The sequence below is a fragment of the Myxine glutinosa genome, chromosome 6 (assembly GCF_964187855.1).
Source record: "Myxine glutinosa chromosome 6, kmMyxGlut1.1, whole genome shotgun sequence".
NCBI classification, from domain to species: domain Eukaryota; kingdom Metazoa; phylum Chordata; class Myxini; order Myxiniformes; family Myxinidae; genus Myxine; species Myxine glutinosa.
In genome coordinates this window covers 81,456,905-81,475,777 of record NC_136266.1, presented here as the reverse complement: position 1 = coordinate 81,475,777, position 18,873 = coordinate 81,456,905, and the positions used below count along the sequence as shown (strand labels likewise).

Genomic DNA, 18,873 nt, shown 5'->3' with positions numbered 1-18,873 from the left:
AATGGTGTAATACTTTGTTCAAGTACTACTAAACGGAAGGTTTTTGAAAGAGCCAAGAAGGCGATTTGTGTTTTACTGTGTACAAGTATATAATTCCATTGAAATAAAATACAGATTTTAAAGATTGTAGAAAAAAATATTTTTCGGTAGTTTACCGCCATTGATGCACCGTCCTTTACACCACCTTATTTAACATGTTAAATTTGTTCTTCGTGCCTGTAGATTCATATTCCTATTTTTGTTCTACAATTTTCAAAATACAACATTCAATTGAAATTAAGTTATTCGAGCATAAACTGACTTCTGAAGACAGACAGACAAATAAAGTGAACCAATCGCTTAATCTCGCTTTTTGCTTCAAGCGTGATGGGTATTTATTACAAGTGACGTCTTTATTACAGGCCAATAGCATGGAGGGTCTTCATGTAAAATGCTAAATCACTGTATATAATTGCCATGCTGGGTAGAAGAGACATATCCAATCTTGTCCCAGCCCCTTCAATATATGTTGTTAAATTTGCTGAATTTGACACACTTCAAACTGACATGGGTGTTTTCAATACGAATATGTAACAAACTGTAGGCATGCAGTGCCTTCAGAAAGTATTCACAAACCTTGACTTTTTCACATTTTGTTGTGTTACACCATGAATTAAAAATTGATTAAATTGAGAGATTTTGCCAATGATCCACACATAATACCCAATAATGTCAAAGTGGAATTTTTTTTTAGAAATGCTTGGGAAATAATTAAAAATGAAACACAGAAATAGCACTAATTCAAAATGAAACACAGAAATAGCACTAATTAAAAATGAAACACAAAAATACACCAATTAAAAATGAACACAGAAATAGCACAAATTAAAAATGAAACAAAAATAACACTAATTAAAAATGAAACACAGAAATAACACTAATTAAAAATGAAACACAGAAATAGCACTAATTAAAAATGAAACAGAAATAGCACTAATTCGAAATGAAACACAGAAATAACACTAATTAAAAATGAAACACAAAAATACACCAATTAAAAATGAACACAGAAATAGCACAAATTAAAAATGAAACAAAAATAACACTAATTAAAAATGAAACACAGAAATAACTAATTAAAAATGAAACACAGAAATAACACAAATTAAAAATGAAACACAGAAATAGCACTAATTAAAAATGAAACAGAAATAGCACTAATTCGAAATGAAACACAGAAATAACACTAATTAAAAATGAAACACAGAAATAGCACTAATTAAAAATGAAACACAAAAATAACTAATTAAAAATGAAACATAAATAGCACTAATTAAAAATGAAACACAAAAATAACACCAATTAAAAATGAAACACATAAATAGCACTAATTAAAAATGAAACAAAAATAACACTAATTAAAAATGAAACACAAAAATAACACTAATTAAAAATGAAACACAGAAATAACACCAATTAAAAATGAAACACAAAAATAACACTAATTAAAAATGAAACACAGAAATAACACTCATTAAAAATGAAACAAAAATAACACTAATTAAAAATGAAACACAGAAATGACACTAATTAAAAATGAAACAAAAATAACACTAATTAAAAATGAAACACAGAAATAACACTAATTAAAAATGAAACACAGAAATAACACTAATTAAAAATGAACACAGAAATAACACCAATTAAAAATGAAACACAAAAATAACACTAATTAAAAATGAAACACAGGAATAACACTATTTAAAAAATGAAACACAGAAATAACACTAATTAAAAATGAAACAAAAATAACACTAATTAAAAATGAAACAAAAATAACACGAATTAAAAATGAAACACAGAAATAACACTAATTAAAAATGAAACACAGAAATAACACTAATTAAAAATGAAACACAGAAATAGCACTAATTAAAAATGAAACAGAAATAGCACTAATTAAAAAGGAAACACAGAAATAACACTAATTAAAAATGAAACACAGAAATAGCACTAATTAAAAATGAAACACAAAAATAACACTAATTAAAAATGAAACACATAAATAGCACTAATTAAAAATGAAACACAAAAATAACCAATTAAAAATGAAACACATAAATAGCACTAATTAAAAAGAAACAAAAATAACTAATTAAAAATGAAACACAGAAATAACACTAATTAAAAATGAAACAAAAATAACACTAATTAAAAATGAAACAGAAATAACACCAATTTAAAATGAAACACAAAAAGACGAATTAAAAATGAACACAGAAATAACACTAATTAAAAATGAAACAAAAATAACACTAATTAAAAATGAAACACAAAAATAACCAATTAAAAATGAAACATAAATAGCACTAATTAAAAATGAAACAAAAATAACACTAATTAAAAATGAAACACAAAAATAACTAATTAAAAATGAAACACAGAAATAACACCAATTAAAAATGAAACAAAAATAACACTAATTAAAAATGAAACACAGAAATAACACTAATTAAAAATGAAACAAAAATAACACTAATTAAAAATGAAACACAGAAATAACACTAATTAAAAATGAAACAAAAATAATAATTAAAAATGAAACGCAGAAATAACACTAATTAAAAATGAACATAGAAATAGCACTAATTAAAAATGAAACACAGAAATAGCACTAATTCAAAATGAAACAGAAATAGCACTAATTCAAAATGAAAGACAGAAATAACACTAATTAAAAATGAAACAGAAATAGCACTAATTAAAAATGAAACACTAAAATAACACTAATTAAAAATGAAACACAGAAATAGCACTAATTAAAAATGAAACACAGAAATAGCACTAATTAAAAATGAAACACAGAAATAGTACTAATTAAAAATGAAACACAGAAATAGCACTAATTACAAATGAAACAAAAATAACACAAATTAAAAATGAAACACAGAAATAGTACTAATTAAAAATGAAACACAGAAATAGCACTAATTACAAATGAAACAAAAATAACACTAATTAAAAATGAAACAGAAATAATACCAATTAAAAATGAAACACAAAAATAACACAAATTAAAAATGAACACAGAAATAACACTAATTAAAAATGAAACAAAAATAACACTAATTAAAAATGAAACACAGAAATAACACTAATTAAAAATGAAACAAAAATAACACTAATTAAAAATGAAACACAGAAATAACACTAATTAAAAATGAAACACAGAAATAGCACTAATTACAAATGAAACAAAAATAACACAAATTAAAAATGAAACACAGAAATAGTACTAATTAAAAATGAAACACAGAAATAGCACTAATTACAAATGAAACAAAAATAACACAAATTAAAAATGAAACACAGAAATAGTACTAATTAAAAATGAAACACAGAAATAGCACTAATTACAAATGAAACAAAAATAACACTAATTAAAAATGAAACAGAAATAATACCAATTAAAAATGAAACACAAAAATAACACAAATTAAAAATGAACACAGAAATAACACTAATTAAAAATGAAACAAAAATAACACTAATTAAAAATGAAACACAGAAATAACACTAATTAAAAATGAAACAAAAATAACACTAATTAAAAATGAAACACAGAAATAACACTAATTAAAAATGAAACACAGAAATAACACTAATTAAAAATGAAACAGAAATATCACTAATTAAAAATGAAATACAGAAATATCACGAATTAAAAATGAAACAGAAATATCACTGATTAAAATGAAATGTATAAGAATTGCTGACTGTAGATCAGTGACAAAAATCTCAATTTGATCCATTCAGGCTGTAGCATAACAAAATGTGAAAAAAGTCAGGGGTGTGAACACTTTCTGAAGGCACTGTGTATTTACAATTAATCTTATCTGCTTTGTTTCTCTCTGACACTCCCATCCTTTGTTTCTTCATCCCTGCCACAGGCCATGTTTGTGCTGATGTTGATGGCAAAGCCGTTTTCAAAAGTTTTTGTAGTTTCAGTCACTATCGCTGCCAGCAGAGAGCGTACTACGTCAAGGTATGATTTCCCTGCATTCCTTATTAAAGTCACCGGAATGACAGCATGTTTGCTACTCCTCGAATATTTCGGAGCATTTGAAGAACATCAAACCAAATTACTGATCAAATGCAGTCCATGTTGGTTTAAGCGAATGATTAAAAGTGCAGGAGCACAGAATACATAATATGCACTTACAGTGAAATGTTTAAACAGCTAATAGCGGTACAGAAAATAGCGCTTAAAGCATGTTGTATGATACCCACAGTTGTAAGTAATTGTTCACTGTACTGTACGCTCACTGTACTGTACAGGTCCCCCGTACTGTCTTTCCGTCATGGTCCCCCTGTGCTGTCTTTCCGTCGTGGTCCCCCTGTGCTGTCTTTCCCTCGTGGTCCCCCTGTGCTGTCTTTCCCTCGCGGTCCCCCTGTGCTGTCTTTCCCTCGTGGTCCCCCTGTGCTGTCTTTCCCTCGTGGTCCCCCTATGCTGTCTTTCCCTCGCGGTTGTCAGCTCTTTCACGAGCCTCGATTCAGTATACAAAAAAAACCCCAAAAAAATAGTTCACTGGTTTGGAGTTGAGATTCACATATAATTCCTATAAACTGGGGTGGGGTGGTGAGGGGAGTTTGGCATGAGGAGTATGACTTGTTTTTATTATTTTACGTGTGGAGTTGTTCACTTATACTTGAGCAATTATTACACCTTTTGTCTTTGTGCTTTTTTCCTTCCATGAACAAGAAGAAAAAGACGTAAAATGTCATAGCCCCTGTGGTTTTAGTAATTTTGCTGTACGGAGTTAAAGGCCGTCAGTCGGCCATCTTTGGTCAGATTACAAAACAAAATCTACTTATGTATACTCTCATGTACAGTCTTTGTGCCAAGTTTGAATAAAATTGGTTCATGCATGTAGAGAAATGGTTGGGGACACGTTGAAGTAATAAAATGGCCACCAGTCGGCCATCTTAGATATGATCTTGAAAACAAATGATGTGCATATGTAACCTATCATTATTTTTCTTTGTGTCAAGTTTGAAGATAATCGGTAAATGCATGTGCGAGAAACGGTTCAGGACGTGGTGAATATCAGGATTTTTACAACTAAAATGGCCACCTGTCGGCCATCTTTGATCGCATCACGAAAAAAAACAAAATGTGCAGATGTATACCATTAAAGCGCGGCGTTACGCGCGCTGCTTGCGAGCAAGGAGGAAGCGGACAAGCGGTAACTTATAAGCGTCTTTATTTCAGGAGCTCACTGTAACACTGGCGCGCTCCGGGCTGCGCGCCCGGTGTATATCATGAGGCCACGCCTACCCCTCGGGCGTGGCCACTGCCCACTTGGTGCGCGGAATGATGTCACCACGCCAGTGGGCTTTTGTGTCCGCCACACGCGCCCCCCCAGAATTCCCGCGCACCTGGAGGGCCAGTTTGTTGGGCAGACGAATGACCCGGCCGAAGCGCCCCCTGGCGATCGGCGGCGTCCGGGGTGCAGGGATGCCAGGTGGGATGCCCCTGGCTGCCCCTGGGATGGGTGCAGGACCGGGGGGCGGCGTGGCGGCGGGGCTGGGCGGTGCCGGGGGTCCGCCCGCAGGGGGGCGGCCCCGACGTGGGGGTCGGGCCACTGGCGGTGGATGGTCCACGTCGAGGTGGGCCGGCTTGAGGCGGTCCACCGAAACGCGGTCAGGAGTACCGCCGATGTCCAGGGTGAAGTGCTTCGCCCCGGTCTCCAGCACGCGGAAAGGCCCGTCGTACGGGGGCCGCAGTGGTGTCCGGTGGGCATCGTGGCGGACGAAGACGTACTCCGCCGTGCGAAGCTCCGGGGCGACGTGCGTCGGTGGGTGCCCGTGGCATGCCGTTGGCACCGGGGCGAACCTCTGGGCGGTCTCTTGCAGAGCGGAGCGCTGCTGTGCCGCGGACCATGGTGCCGTGGAGTCGGGGAGGAACTCGCCCGGCACCCGCAGCGGTTGCCCGAAGACCAACTCCGCCGCGGATGCGCGCAGGTCCTCCTTGGGCACCGTCCGGAGGCCCAGCAGGACCCAGGGGAGCCTGTCGACCCAGCCGCCGTCGCGGAGGGTGGCCCGGAGCGCGGCCTTCAATGAGCGGTGAAATCGCTCACACAGGCCGTTAGCCTGGGATGGTAGGCCGTGGTTCGGTGCAGCCGGACCCCGAGCCCCTGCGCGACCGCCCCCCAGAGCTCCGAGGTGAACTGGGGGCCGCGGTCGGACGAGATGTCTGAGGGGGCGCCGAACCGGGCGACCCAGGTGGCGATGAAAGCCTGCGCGACATCGGCCGCCGTTGACGCCAAGGGCACGGCCTCCGGCCACCGGGTGGTGCGGTCCACCATGGTGAGGACGTAGGTGAAACCCCGCGAGGGGGGCAGAGGTCCCACCAGGTCCACGTGGACGTGGTCAAACCGGCGTTCCGGCACCGTGAACGGGGCCAACGGGGCCTGGGTGTGCCGGTGCACCTTGGCGCGCTGGCACGCGAGGCACGTCCTGGCCCAGCCGCGGACGGCCTTCCGGAGGCCATGCCAGACAAACTTGTTGGCGATCAGCCTTTGGGAGGCCCTCGCGCCCGGGTGGGACAGGCCGTGGATGGCGTCAAACACCTGGCGCTGCCAGCCCGCGGGCACGATGGGGCGAGGACGCCCGAGGGAGACGTCGCACAAGAGGGCCGTGCCCGCGCCGTCGAACAGCACCTCGGTGACGCGGAGGCCCGTGACGGCGGTCCGCAAGGCCTGGACGTCGGGGTCAGCGGCCTGGTCCGCTGCCATCCGGGCATAGTCGATGCCGAGGTGGACTGCGTGGGCGACGGCCCGGGAAAGGCAATCCGCCACCGGGTTGTCCTTCCCCGCGACGTGCTGGATGTCCGTCGTGTACTCGGACACGGCCGAGAGGTGACGCTGCTGCCGGGCCGACCACGGCTCGGTGACCTTGCCCATCGCGAAGATCAGCGGCTTGTGGTCGACGAAGGCAGTGAACGCACGGCCCTCGAGCAGATGGCGGAAGTTCCTGACCGCCAAGTGAAGCCCGAGCAACTCGCGGTCGAAGGTACTGTAACGGCGTTCGGGCGGGCGAAGCTGCCGGCTAAAGAACGCCAGTGGTTGCCAAGCTCCACGCACCCATTGCTCGTGCACCGCGCCCACCGCGTAGTCCGAGGCATCGGTGGTGAGGGCGATCGGTGCATCGGGCGCCGGGTGCGCGAGCATGGTGGCGTTAGCCAAGGCGAGCTTCGTGCCCGTGAACGCCGTGTCCATCTGCTCGGTCCAGGTAACGTCGCCTTTGCCCGGCTTACCTCGGAGAGCTTCGTGCAGGGGGCGCAGGAGCTGGGCGATATGGGGCAGGAACCGATGGTAAAAGTTCACCATGCCCAGGAACTCCTGCAGCCCTCTGATCGTGCGGGGGCGTGGAAACCCCTTCACCGCCTCCACCTTGGCCGGCAGGGGGACGGCTCCATGCCTGGTGACACGGTGCCCCAGAAAATCGATTATGGCGGCGCCGAACCGGCACTTTGCGGGGTTCACAATCAGGCCATGCTGGCCCAGGCGTTCGAAGAGCGTGCGGAGGTGGCGTAGGTGCTCTTCGCGGGACGCGCTGGCAACGAGGATATCGTCCAGGTAGACGTAGACAAAATCCAAGTCGCGCAGGACGCTATCCATCAGTCGCTGGAACGCCTGAGCCGCATTCTTCAGACCGAAGGGCATGCGCAGGAACTCGAAGAGTCCGAATGGCATGATGACCGCCGTCTTCGGGACGTCCTCCGGCCTGACGGGGACCTGATGGTAGCCGCGTATGAGGTCCACCTTCGAGAAGAAGGACATGCCCGCCAAACGGGCGGAAAAGTCCTGAATGTGGGGGACGGGGTAGCGGTCGGGAGTCGTGGCGTCATTGAGACGGCGATAGTACACCGCACGGTCGCCATCCCCCGCCGGGCTTCGGCACGATGTGCAGCGGCGACGCCCAAGCGCTCTCTGAGCGCCGAACGATGCCCAGTCGCTCCAGGGTAGCGAACGCCGCTTTTGCCACCGCCAGCTTCGTCGGCTCGAGGCGGCGTGCCCGGGCGTAGACCGGTGGCCCGACGGTGGGGATGTGATGGGCCACCCCGTGCTTGACGGCCCCCGCCGAGAAGGTGGGCCGCGTGAGGGCCGGGAAGCCGGCGAGGAGGCGGGTGAATGCGTCCGCTGCCGGAAGCGTACAGACCAACGTGGCCGGAACCGAATCGTTCGGCAAGCCGCTTGGCAAGCCGCTCGTTGAGCTGCTCGCCGAGCTGGGCAACGCACAAGCGAGCGAGCTGAACGTCTCGGCCTGGACAAGACGTCTGCGCTTGACGTCGACCAGGAGCCCATTAGCGCACAGGAAGTCCGCGCCAAGCAGTGCCATGGGCACGTCGGCGGTGACGAACGTCCATCGGAAAACCTGCCCTCCGAACCGCAGAGAGAGGCAGCGTTTTCCGTACGTACGGATGGGCGTCCCGTTCGCGGCAAGCAGCGCGGGGCCCCCACCCGCGGCGTGCTTGTCTGACGTGCCGGCGGGAACGACACTCACCTGCGCTCCCGTGTCGCACAGGTAACGGCGCCCAGAGAAGGTGTCCGTTATGAACAGCAGGCTGCTCGAACGGCCGGCGCTCATCGCCACTATTGAGCGCCGGCCCGGGCGTTTCCCGACCTGTTGAAGGAGCATGGCGGATGACACTGCCGAGCTTCGTGGCCGAACTTGGCGTGGAACCAGCACCAGGTGGTGGAGCTGGAGGAGCGCGGCTGGCTCCGCCAGGCCGGTGGAGTTGGCGGGTTTCCCCGCGGTGGCGGTTTTCGCCGCGGCGGTGGGCGGGGCGTGGCGGCGGTCACGAGGTGCGTATCAGCATGCTGCGTATGCTGTATAAGCTGATGCTGTGGATCAGCAGCATCAGCAGCATTAGCAGCATCAGCAGCATTAGCAGCATCAGCCACGAGGGCCGTGACGGCCACGCCGACTCTCGCCCGCGTGTCCGAAGCGGCGAAGTACTTGTCCGCCTCGGCCGCCAATGCTCGGGGTTCCGTTAGCCCGGTCCCGGCCAACGTGAGGCGAACCTGCGCTGGAAGTTGGCGACGGAAAAGCACCCAGAATAGAGAACCGGGGGCTTCGTCGCCCAACAGTGACAGCATATGGTCCATTCGGACCGACGGGCGCGTGTCACCGAGCTCGGGGAGATCCAGGAGGCGGTCGGCCCGTGCGTCGTACGTGAGGCCGAACGTGGCTAGGAGTAGCCGCTTGAGTGCCTCGTACTTGTGGCCGTCCGGTGGGTGGCGAAGGACGGACACAACTCGAGCGGCCGTGCCGGGCCCGAGGGAGGCGACGACGTGGCAATAGCGCGTGTCATCGCCGGTGAGGCGTCGAAGCTGAAATTGGGCTTCGGCCTGGACGAACCAGACTTCGGCCTGAGCCTCCCAAAATTCGGGAAGTTTGATGAAGTTGGCCATGGCAATGGCGTCGCGTGTGGAAGGATCGCTCCGGCAGATCCAACGTCGAGGGGGTCACCAGTAAAGCGCGGCGTTACGCGCGCTGCTTGCGAGCAAGGAGGAAGCGGACAAGCGGTAACTTATAAGCGTCTTTATTTCAGGAGCTCACTGTAACACTGGCGCGCACCAGGCTGCGCGCCCGGTGTATATCATGAGGCCACGCCTACCCCTCGGGCGTGGCCACCGCCCACTTGGTGCGCGGAATGATGTCACCACGCCAGTGGGCTTTTGTGTCCGCCACACCATCATTTATTGTCTTCGTGCCAAGTATGAACAAAATCCGTTCATACATCTCCGAGGTATGGTTGCGGACGGACCGACGGACAACATCCAATTCTTAAGCCCTCGTTTCGGACTAACTCTGGTATTCATTCCAGCAAAAAACGCCTTGGTGATAATCTGGCTGACACAATCCATTGTTCAGGGGACAGTTGGAGAGGTCTCACATTTGGCAGAATGAACATTGGAAATTATAAAATTCGTTAAGATATAATCTGATTGCAAATTAGCGGTCACAAGTGGAGCTGGAGCTTGAAAAATTCCAAAGCAAGGTACGGAGTGACACTCCCTAGCACTTCTCTTAAGATTGCATCAGCAGAGACTGGGAGATTACTTTATATGGTCACAACACTGGCTAAAAACCTGTCAACCATGCTCCTCGAGGAGTTTGCCATTTTGGCGAGCACAGCAGGGAATATGAGCTAGGGAGTCTGACAGCATGTCCCATTCCAGCAGCTCAGAATTATCCCAGGATGGGACACAGAGCTGTAGGTGATACTGCTGACCAAAAGCGTCTTGTTGCCAAGAACCTACAGCACATGTGCGCAGGCCATGTTTTCTGAATGATATGCAAATATCCACTTTTTGTTTTATACTGCTCAGCACTGTCATCGCACCAGATGAACTGTATAAAAACTCTGAATTCTCTCCTCGTACCCACTTCACCAGTACTAAGTCAATATCTATTGAGCTTCATGCGGCCAAGTAGGAAAGAAACAGAGCTCCACTAATATTCCCCCTTGGGTCTTTTGTTATCTGTGGAGCAAACCTCTGCACAGTTTTTACTTCGATTTTTCGATTGTATGAATTGAGTGGTTATAGTGTGTATTATTGAGTTGAGAGACAGCCTGCATAAACCTGAAGTGAATTGATATGTCGATGCTGAAAGGTTAATTATCTTTCGTTTATTCCCTTGCTTATTGTGTCGATTTTGTTGCCCCCCCCCCTCTCATTGTGTTGTCTTCTTTACCTCCGCCAATGAAGGTGGATGGAGGTTATGTTTTCACCACTGTCTGTCTGTTTGTTTGTCTGCCTGTCAGTTTGTGAACATGATAGCTCAAAGTTGTGGATGGATTTGGACAAAATTTGTTGGAGAGGTTGGGCATGTGACAAGGACAAACGATTAGATTTTAGTGAAGATCCGCATCTGCATCCAATAATTTTTTAAACTGATTCTTTACCATTCAGACATAGGGAAAAATAACTATATATAGCACGATATCTCAAAAAGCTGTTGACGGATTCGGACGAAACTTGGTTGAACAGGTTGGGTGTGTGACAAGTACGAATCGATTTGATTTTGTGAAGATCCATGATAATACTGTTAATACGGATCCAGATCCGAGAATGTTTTCATCTTCAAGTGATTCTTCACCATTGAGTGATAGGGACAAAAACGATACATAGCATGGATTTTGACAAGACCAGGTGGATGAGTTGGTTAGGTGACAAGAACAAGCCGATTCGATTTAAGTTCAGGTCCGGATCCAGATCCGGCTTATCAGTGGGATACAAAACGTAAACTGTTCAGCTTGGCGGAGGTATGTGCTCTACCAAGTACCGTTCTAGTGCTGTATGTCACCTCACTCTTCCATGAGCCTCGATCTTGCAAAAATATTGACAAATATTCAATGATTTGCTAATGCAAGTGTGTTATTGTATTATTTGATTGAGAATGCAGTCATGTATTAATGAATGTTGTCATGTATTATTGAGAATGTAGTCTGTTCGTAGATTAATGAATCCACCTTTAGAAGCCATTTTCCCCGCAGAGCAGGGGGTTGGCCTTTTTCGGGCACCTTGGTCCCCTTTTTGAAGCAATGTTTTATGGCCGGATGCCCTTCCTGCCGCCAACCCTGTTGGTCGCCTCTTGCGACACACAGGGAATTACCAGTGAACTGGTACTCAATTTGCCGACCTCAGAAGGATGACAGGCTGAGTCAACCCCCCTGGTGTTAATTCAGCGATCGACCGGGATTCAAACCCAGGATCGTAGGATCCCAAGCGGCACCCTAACCGCTAAGCCAACACCAGGCTTTGTTCGTAGATTAATAAAGTAGAGTTTTTTTCTTTCAATAACTGCTGGTCTGGCCTGAGTCTCCTTGCTCTGTACGTGTCTGTGAGTAAAAGGTTAATCATGGCAAGGGTGTAAATTTAGTGATCATAATCATTTCAAGGGTCAAACCTCTCAGCTGTTACTGTGATCGGATCACAGCGAGATGCTTCGGAGGAACGTCTTGGAAGCGCAGCCGCAGGCACCCCCAGCCGGCTCTCATCTTCGCTTACATCTCTTATCTACGCTAACATCTCTCATCTATGCTAACAGCTCTCATCTACGCTAACAGCTCTCATCTATGCTAACAGCTCTCATCTACGCTAATAGCTCTCATCGAAGCTAACAGCTCTCATCGAAGCTAACAGCTCTCATCGAAGCTAACAGCTCTCATCCACGCTAACAGCTCTCATCCACGCCAACAGCTCTCATCTACGCTAACAGCTCTCATCCATGCTAAAAGCTCTCATCTACCCTAACAGCTCTCATCTACGCTAAAAGCTCTCATCTACGCTAAAAGCTCTCATCTATGCTAACAGCTCTCATCTGCGCGAAATTCTCTCATCTACGCTAACAGCTCTCATCTACGCTAAAAGATCTCAACTACCCTAACAGCTCTCATTTACGCTGATAGCTCTCATCTACGCTAACAGCTCTCATCTACCCTAACAGATCTCGTCCATGCTAACAGCTCTCATCTATGCTAATAGCTCTCATGTAAGCTAACAGCTCTCATCTACGCTAATAGCTCTCATCTACCCCAGCAGCTCTCATTTACGCTGACAGCTCTCATCTAAGCTGACAGCTCTCATCTATGCTAACAGCTCTCATCTACGCTAACAGCTCTCATCTACGCTAACAGCTCGCATCTACCCCAACAGCTCTCATCCATGCTAACAGCTCTCGTCTATGCTAACAGCTCTCATCTACCCTAACAGCTCTCATCTACCCTAACAGCTCTCATCCATGCTAACAGCTCTCATCTATGCTAACAGCTCTCATCTAAGCTAACAGCTCTCATCTACGCTAATATCTCTCATCTACACTAACAGCTCTCATCCATGCCAACAGCTCTCATCTACGCTAACAGCTCTCATCTACCCTGACAGCTCTCATCCATGCTAACAGCTCTCATCTATGCTAACAGCTCTCATCTAAGCTAACAGCTCTCATCTACGCTAATAGCTCCCATCTACCCTAACAGCTCTCATTTACGCTGACAGCTCTCATCTAAGCTGACAGCTCTCATCTACGCTAACAGCTCTCATCTACTCTAACAGCTCTCATCTATGCTAACAGCTCTCATCTACGCTAACAGCTCTCATCTACGCTAACAGCTCTCATCTACGCTAACAGCTCTCATCTACGCTAACAGCTCTCATTTACACTAACAGCTCTCATCTACGCTAACAGCTCGCATCTACTCTAACAGCTCTCATCTACGCTAACAGCTCTCATCTACGCTAACAGCTCGCATCTACTCTAACAGCTCTCATCTAAGCTAACAGCTCTCATCTAAGCTAACAGCTCTCATCCATGCTAACAGCTCTCATCTATGCTAACAGCTCTCATCTAAGCTAACAGCTCTCATCTATGCTAACAGCTCTCATCTAAGCTAACAGCTCTCATCTAAGCTAACAGCTCTCATTTACGTTAACAGCTCTCATCTAAGCTAACTGCTCTCATTTACGCTAACAATAAATCATCGATGTTGACATACAAGATTCCTGCAGGATCTAATAAGGAGGTGGTTATCTCACTTTTGCTTTCACTGCAGAGAATTCATTGCCCACTACCACTGGCGAATGGCTCAGCGATGAATCTTCCCACACTCCACCATGGAGCATCCGCAAAGCTCAAACATCTGCATCCAAAATCCACGAGACAGCCAACTCCACTTAGTACCTTTAACATCACATCAGAAGAAAGCTGGAGTGAGGTTTGTTTGGCTCATTTTCTTCATGTTGATTAGCTGTATTTTTATGCATCATATTATACACGTGAATGAGTATGTTTACTGTGCGTGTGAGGCAGTGGGAATAAAAGGGTGTGAAGACAAAATACACAGTGAATATGGAGGCCAAATAATGTGAATGGTGGATGGTCTGAAAAAGCAGTTTAGAGCATGTGACTCTTGAGTGGAGGGAAATGCTTACTTAGAAACACACGATATTGCCAAACGTAATGAGACGCACACAGCTCACACATACTTGAAATCCGCTCTCCTAACCTATCATGTGCTCCCCCGATTATTTTATAAACATTTATTGTTGTGACATTATTTGCAGTACTGCAACTGCAATACCGTACTGGCTTTAATCAAATACTACGGCCAGGGCCTTGACGTCCATCCTCAAGACAGCGGCCCTTAAAATCCCGCTCTGTCTATTAGGCATTGGTTTTAGAATAGTAACGTTGAAAATATGCAGTGGCCAGCTCCGATCTCCAACTTAAACGCAGTGAAATCACTCTGAGAGGAGTAGGAACATTGCCTGAGGCCTGAAATCAATGGGCCACAATCCCACTCAATTCAACATTTAATCTGGAGGGTGGAATCGTGCATGCAGTATATTATGCGTACCGTCTGCTAAAATTTGATACAAAGTGTGAGCAACACCAAATTATAAATTAAATAAACCATTGGGCATTATGAAGTAGTAACCCACCACCTCCGGACGGCGCCCAAGGAGGACCTGCGCACATCCGCGGCGGAGTTGGTCTTTGGACAACCGCTGCGGGTGCCGGGCGAGTTCCTCCCCGACCCCACGGCACCTTGGTCCGCGGCGCAGGAGCGTTCTGCGCTGCAGGAGACCGCCCGGAGGTTCGCCCCGGTGCCGACGGCACACCACAGGCACCCTCCTACACACGTCGCCCCGGAGCTTCGCACCGCGGAGTACGTCTTCGTCCGGCACGACGCCCACCGGACACCACTGCGGCCCCCGTACGACGGGCCTTTCCGCGTGCTGGAGACCGGGGTGAAACATTTCACCCTGGACATCGGCGGCACTCCTGACCGGGTCTCCATAGACCGCCTCAAGCCGGCCCACCTCGACGTGGACCACCCACCGCCGGTGGCTCGGCCCCCGCGTCAGGGCCGCCCCCCTGCGGGCGGACCCCCGGCACCGCCCAGCACCACAGGCACGCCGCCCCCCGGTCCGGCACCCATCCCGGGTACAGCCGGGGGCATCCCACCTGGCATCCCTGCACCCCGGACGCCGCCGGTCGCCAGAGGGCGCTTCGGCCGGGTCATCCGTTTGCCCCGCAAACTGGCCCTCCAGGTGCGCGGGAATTCTGGGGGGGGCGCGTGTGGCGGACACGAAAGCCCACTGGCGTGGTGACATCATTCCGCGCACCAAGTGGGCGGCGGCCACGCCCGAGGGGTAGGCGTGGCCTCAGGATATACACCGGGCGCGCAGCCCGGAGCGCGCCAGTGCTACAGTGACCTCTTTGAATAAAGAACATAAAACTTACCGCGTTGTCCGCTTCCTCCTTGGTAGCAAGTCGCGCGCGTAGCACCGCGTGCTTCAGTGTAATACTTCATATTGCGAGCTGGCACGCAGCTGTTTTCGACAAGTTGGACAATTCTCTTTTATAATTACATGATTCTTATCGTAGTTGAGGGAACTGGACTGGGTAAGAGATGACCGATTGCTTCTGTCAATTGCAAATGAGAAATGTAATTTGGATATACATTGGAACGTGTGCCCAGCCGATAAGAGGTCACACAAATGATGTGGATCCACCCGAAGATAAGCCCAATGGTCTTGTTGGCCGAGTTGGCCTCAATCCCACCCAAACAACAGCTTTTACTCTGCTCACAGAACCTTTCCACCATATGGAAGAGCAAGATGGCTGCCTCACCATGCTATTCTTGGGAAAAGTGCTTTAATGATCTAAAAAGAAAAACGATGGTAATAATAAAAATAACCACAAAAGCACAGGAATCTATATATATTGTTACGCACGACACGTATGGATAACTCCAAGAGGGCGGATTTAGGCCACTTGGATCTTTTAGACACTTTAGATCACTTTTAATTCTTTCAAACCCCTTAGACCCTTTAGACCATAACTACTATTTGAATGTACCCTTTAAACACATCTATAGTTGTCTTGCAAAAAACACAGACTACACTTTTTCAGTAAGTAAATACTGATAGTAATTTCAAGGTTTTAAATTTCAAGGTTTTTCAATTAAAATTCCCCAAGGCAGTGTTCTGGGCCCTGTGCTTTTTCTGGTCTTCGTCAATGACCTCTCTGACTCTTGAAAATCCTCTCTATCTCTTTGCTGATGAGTCCACTCTGCCACTCCATTCCTCATCCCTCAGATCGGCAGTCTGCAGCCTCACTCTCTGCAGATCTGGACAAAATCACAGACTGGGCAAACAAGTGGAAGATGTCTTTCAATCCTAACAAATCTCACACTCTTACTATGTCTCTCCGAAAAGTCCGACTGGACAACCCTCCCATCTACTTTCTGAACAATCCTCTCCAAGAAGTTCTGTCACTCAAGCTTTTGGGTCTCACTATCTGCCATGATCTTTCCTGGCAAAACCACATTTCCAAGGTGGCCTCCAAAGCCAGTCGCCGACTGGGAATCCTCCATCGTGCAAAGTCCTTCCTTGGCACACCTGAGCTCCACACCACATACAAGGCTTTCATCCGCAGCTCAATGGAATACTGCTCTCCCCTCTGGGCTGGTGCTCTTGCCTCACACCTCGCTCGGCTTCACGCTGTTAAAAACCAAAGCTTTCAGAATCATTGGAATCTCCCGCGATGAAGCTATCTCCGAGGGCCTTTCACTTACTCACCGCAGGCAGGTTGGTGGTCTTTCTGTTTTCTACCGACTCCTCTCCGGCCTTGCTCCCCCAGCTCTATCTGTGCTCTGTCCCCCAAATATTCCTACAGGTCGCACAAGATCTGCCAGCAACCATCTTCTGCTGAAACTGCCAAAATCAAGACCCTCTGCTCACCTTCACTCATTTCTTCCTCTTTTCTCCTGCCTCTGGAGCAAACTCCCTCACTCTCCTCAATCCCACTCCTCCCTCCTGGTCTTTGAAACAGCTGTTCACCACCATCTCTTATCTTCCCCCATCCAAAACCTTGATCTCTTCTATCCCCGTTAATTCATCCCAGATACAATTTTTTTGAAATACCGACTTCTTTTCTGGAAGCTCTAGCAGTGTCCATGTATTTTATACCTCTCCCACCCCCCCATACCCCCCGCCTTCCTATGCCTCCTCCCCCCAAGCCCTCTCCCTTCCACACATCTCCCTGCTCTCGGATGTTGTGTTTGTGTGCTTCCCCTTTTCTCCCCATCTTGTCTTCCGCTTCCTCTTTTTGTGTATTTTGTTTGTCTGGTCGATTTGTTTGTGAAGTAAATGTTAGCTCTTTCACGAGCCTCGATTCAGTATACAAAAAAAAAAAAAAAATTTTGTAATTCAGGGCTGAACCCTAAACTTGTAACACCTGTAATTCAGGGCTCAACCCTAAACTTGTAACATTTGTAATTCAGGGCTGAACCCTAAACTTGTAACATTTGTAATTCAGGCCTCAACCCTAAACTTGTAACACTTGTAATTCAGGGCTCAACACTGAACTTGTAACACCTGTAATTCAGGGCTCAACACTGAACTTGTAACACCTGTAATTCAGGGCTCAACCCTAAACTTGTAACATTTGTAATTCAGGGCTGAACCCTAAACTTGTAACATTTGTAATTCAGGGCTGAACCCTAAACTTGTAACACCTGTAATTCAGGGCTCAACCCTAAACTTGTAACACTTGTAATTCAGGGCTGAACCCAAATTTGTAACATTTGTAATTCCGGCCTCAACCCTAAACTTGTAACACTTGAAATTCAGGGCTCAACCCGAAACATGAAACACTTGTAATTCAGGGCTCAACACTGAACTTGTAACACTTGTAAATCAGGGCTCAACCCTAAACTTGTAACACTTGTAATTCAGGGTTCAACCCTAAACTTGTAACACTTGTAATTCAGGGCTCAACATTGAACTTGTAACACTTGTAAATCAGGGCTCAACACTGCACTTGTAACACTTGTAATTCAGGGCTCAACACTGAACTTGTAACACTTGTAATTCAAGGCTCAACCCTAAACTTGTAACACTTGTAAATCAGGGCTCAACCCTCAACTTGTAACACTTGTAATTCAGGGCTCAACACTGAAGTTGTAACACTTGTAATTCAGGGCTCAACACTGAACTTGTAACATTTGTAATTCAGGGCTCAACCCTAAACTTGTAACACTTGTAATTTATGGCTCAACCCTGAACTTGTAACACTTGTAATTCAGGGCTCAACACTGAACTTGTAACATTTGTAATTCAGGGCTCAACACTGAACTTGTAACATTTGTAATTCAAGGCTCAACCCTAAACTTGTAACACTTGTAATTCAGGGTTCAACCCTAAACTTGTAACACTTGTAATTCAGGGCTCAACACTGAACTTGTAACATTTGTAATTCAAGGCTGAACCCTAAACTTATAACACTTGTAATTCAGGGCTCAACCCTAAACTTGTAACACTTGTAATTCAAGGCTCAACCCTAAACTTGTAACACTTGTAATTTATGGCTCAACCCTGAACTTGTAACATTTGTAATTCAAGGCTGAACCCTAAACTTGTAACACTTGTAATTCAGGGCTCAACACTGAATTTGTAACATTTGTAATTCAGGGCTCAACACTGAACTTGTACACTTGTAATTCAGGGCTCAACACTGAACTTGTAACACTTGTAATTCAGGGCTCAAACTGCACTTGTACCCTTGTAATTCAGGGCTCAACCCTAAACTTGTAACACTTGTAATTCAGGGCTCAAACTGCACTTGTACCCTTGTAATTCAGGGCTCAACACTGCACTTGTAACACTTGTAATTCAGGGCTCAAACTGCACTTGTACACTTGTAATTCAGGGCTCAACACTGTACTTGTAACATTTGTAATTCTGGGGTCAACACTGAACTTGTAACACTTGTAATTCAGGGCTCAACACTGAACTTGTAACACTTGTAATT

General features: G+C 46.1%; 1 protein-coding gene across 3 annotated transcripts in view; it reads left to right on the top strand.

Moving 5' to 3' along the window:
* Positions 1 to 18,873, top strand: part of ACRBP (acrosin binding protein) — a 79,721-nt gene that overhangs the window by 21,797 nt on the left and 39,051 nt on the right. For all 3 annotated transcript variants that reach the window (XM_078779468.1, XM_068119207.2, XM_068119209.2), the window contains exons 3-4: positions 3,930 to 4,024; positions 13,607 to 13,768. In XM_078779468.1, the coding sequence (XP_078635594.1) occupies positions 3,930 to 4,024; positions 13,607 to 13,768 (257 nt within the window). The remainder of the gene's footprint in view (positions 1 to 3,929; positions 4,025 to 13,606; positions 13,769 to 18,873) is intronic.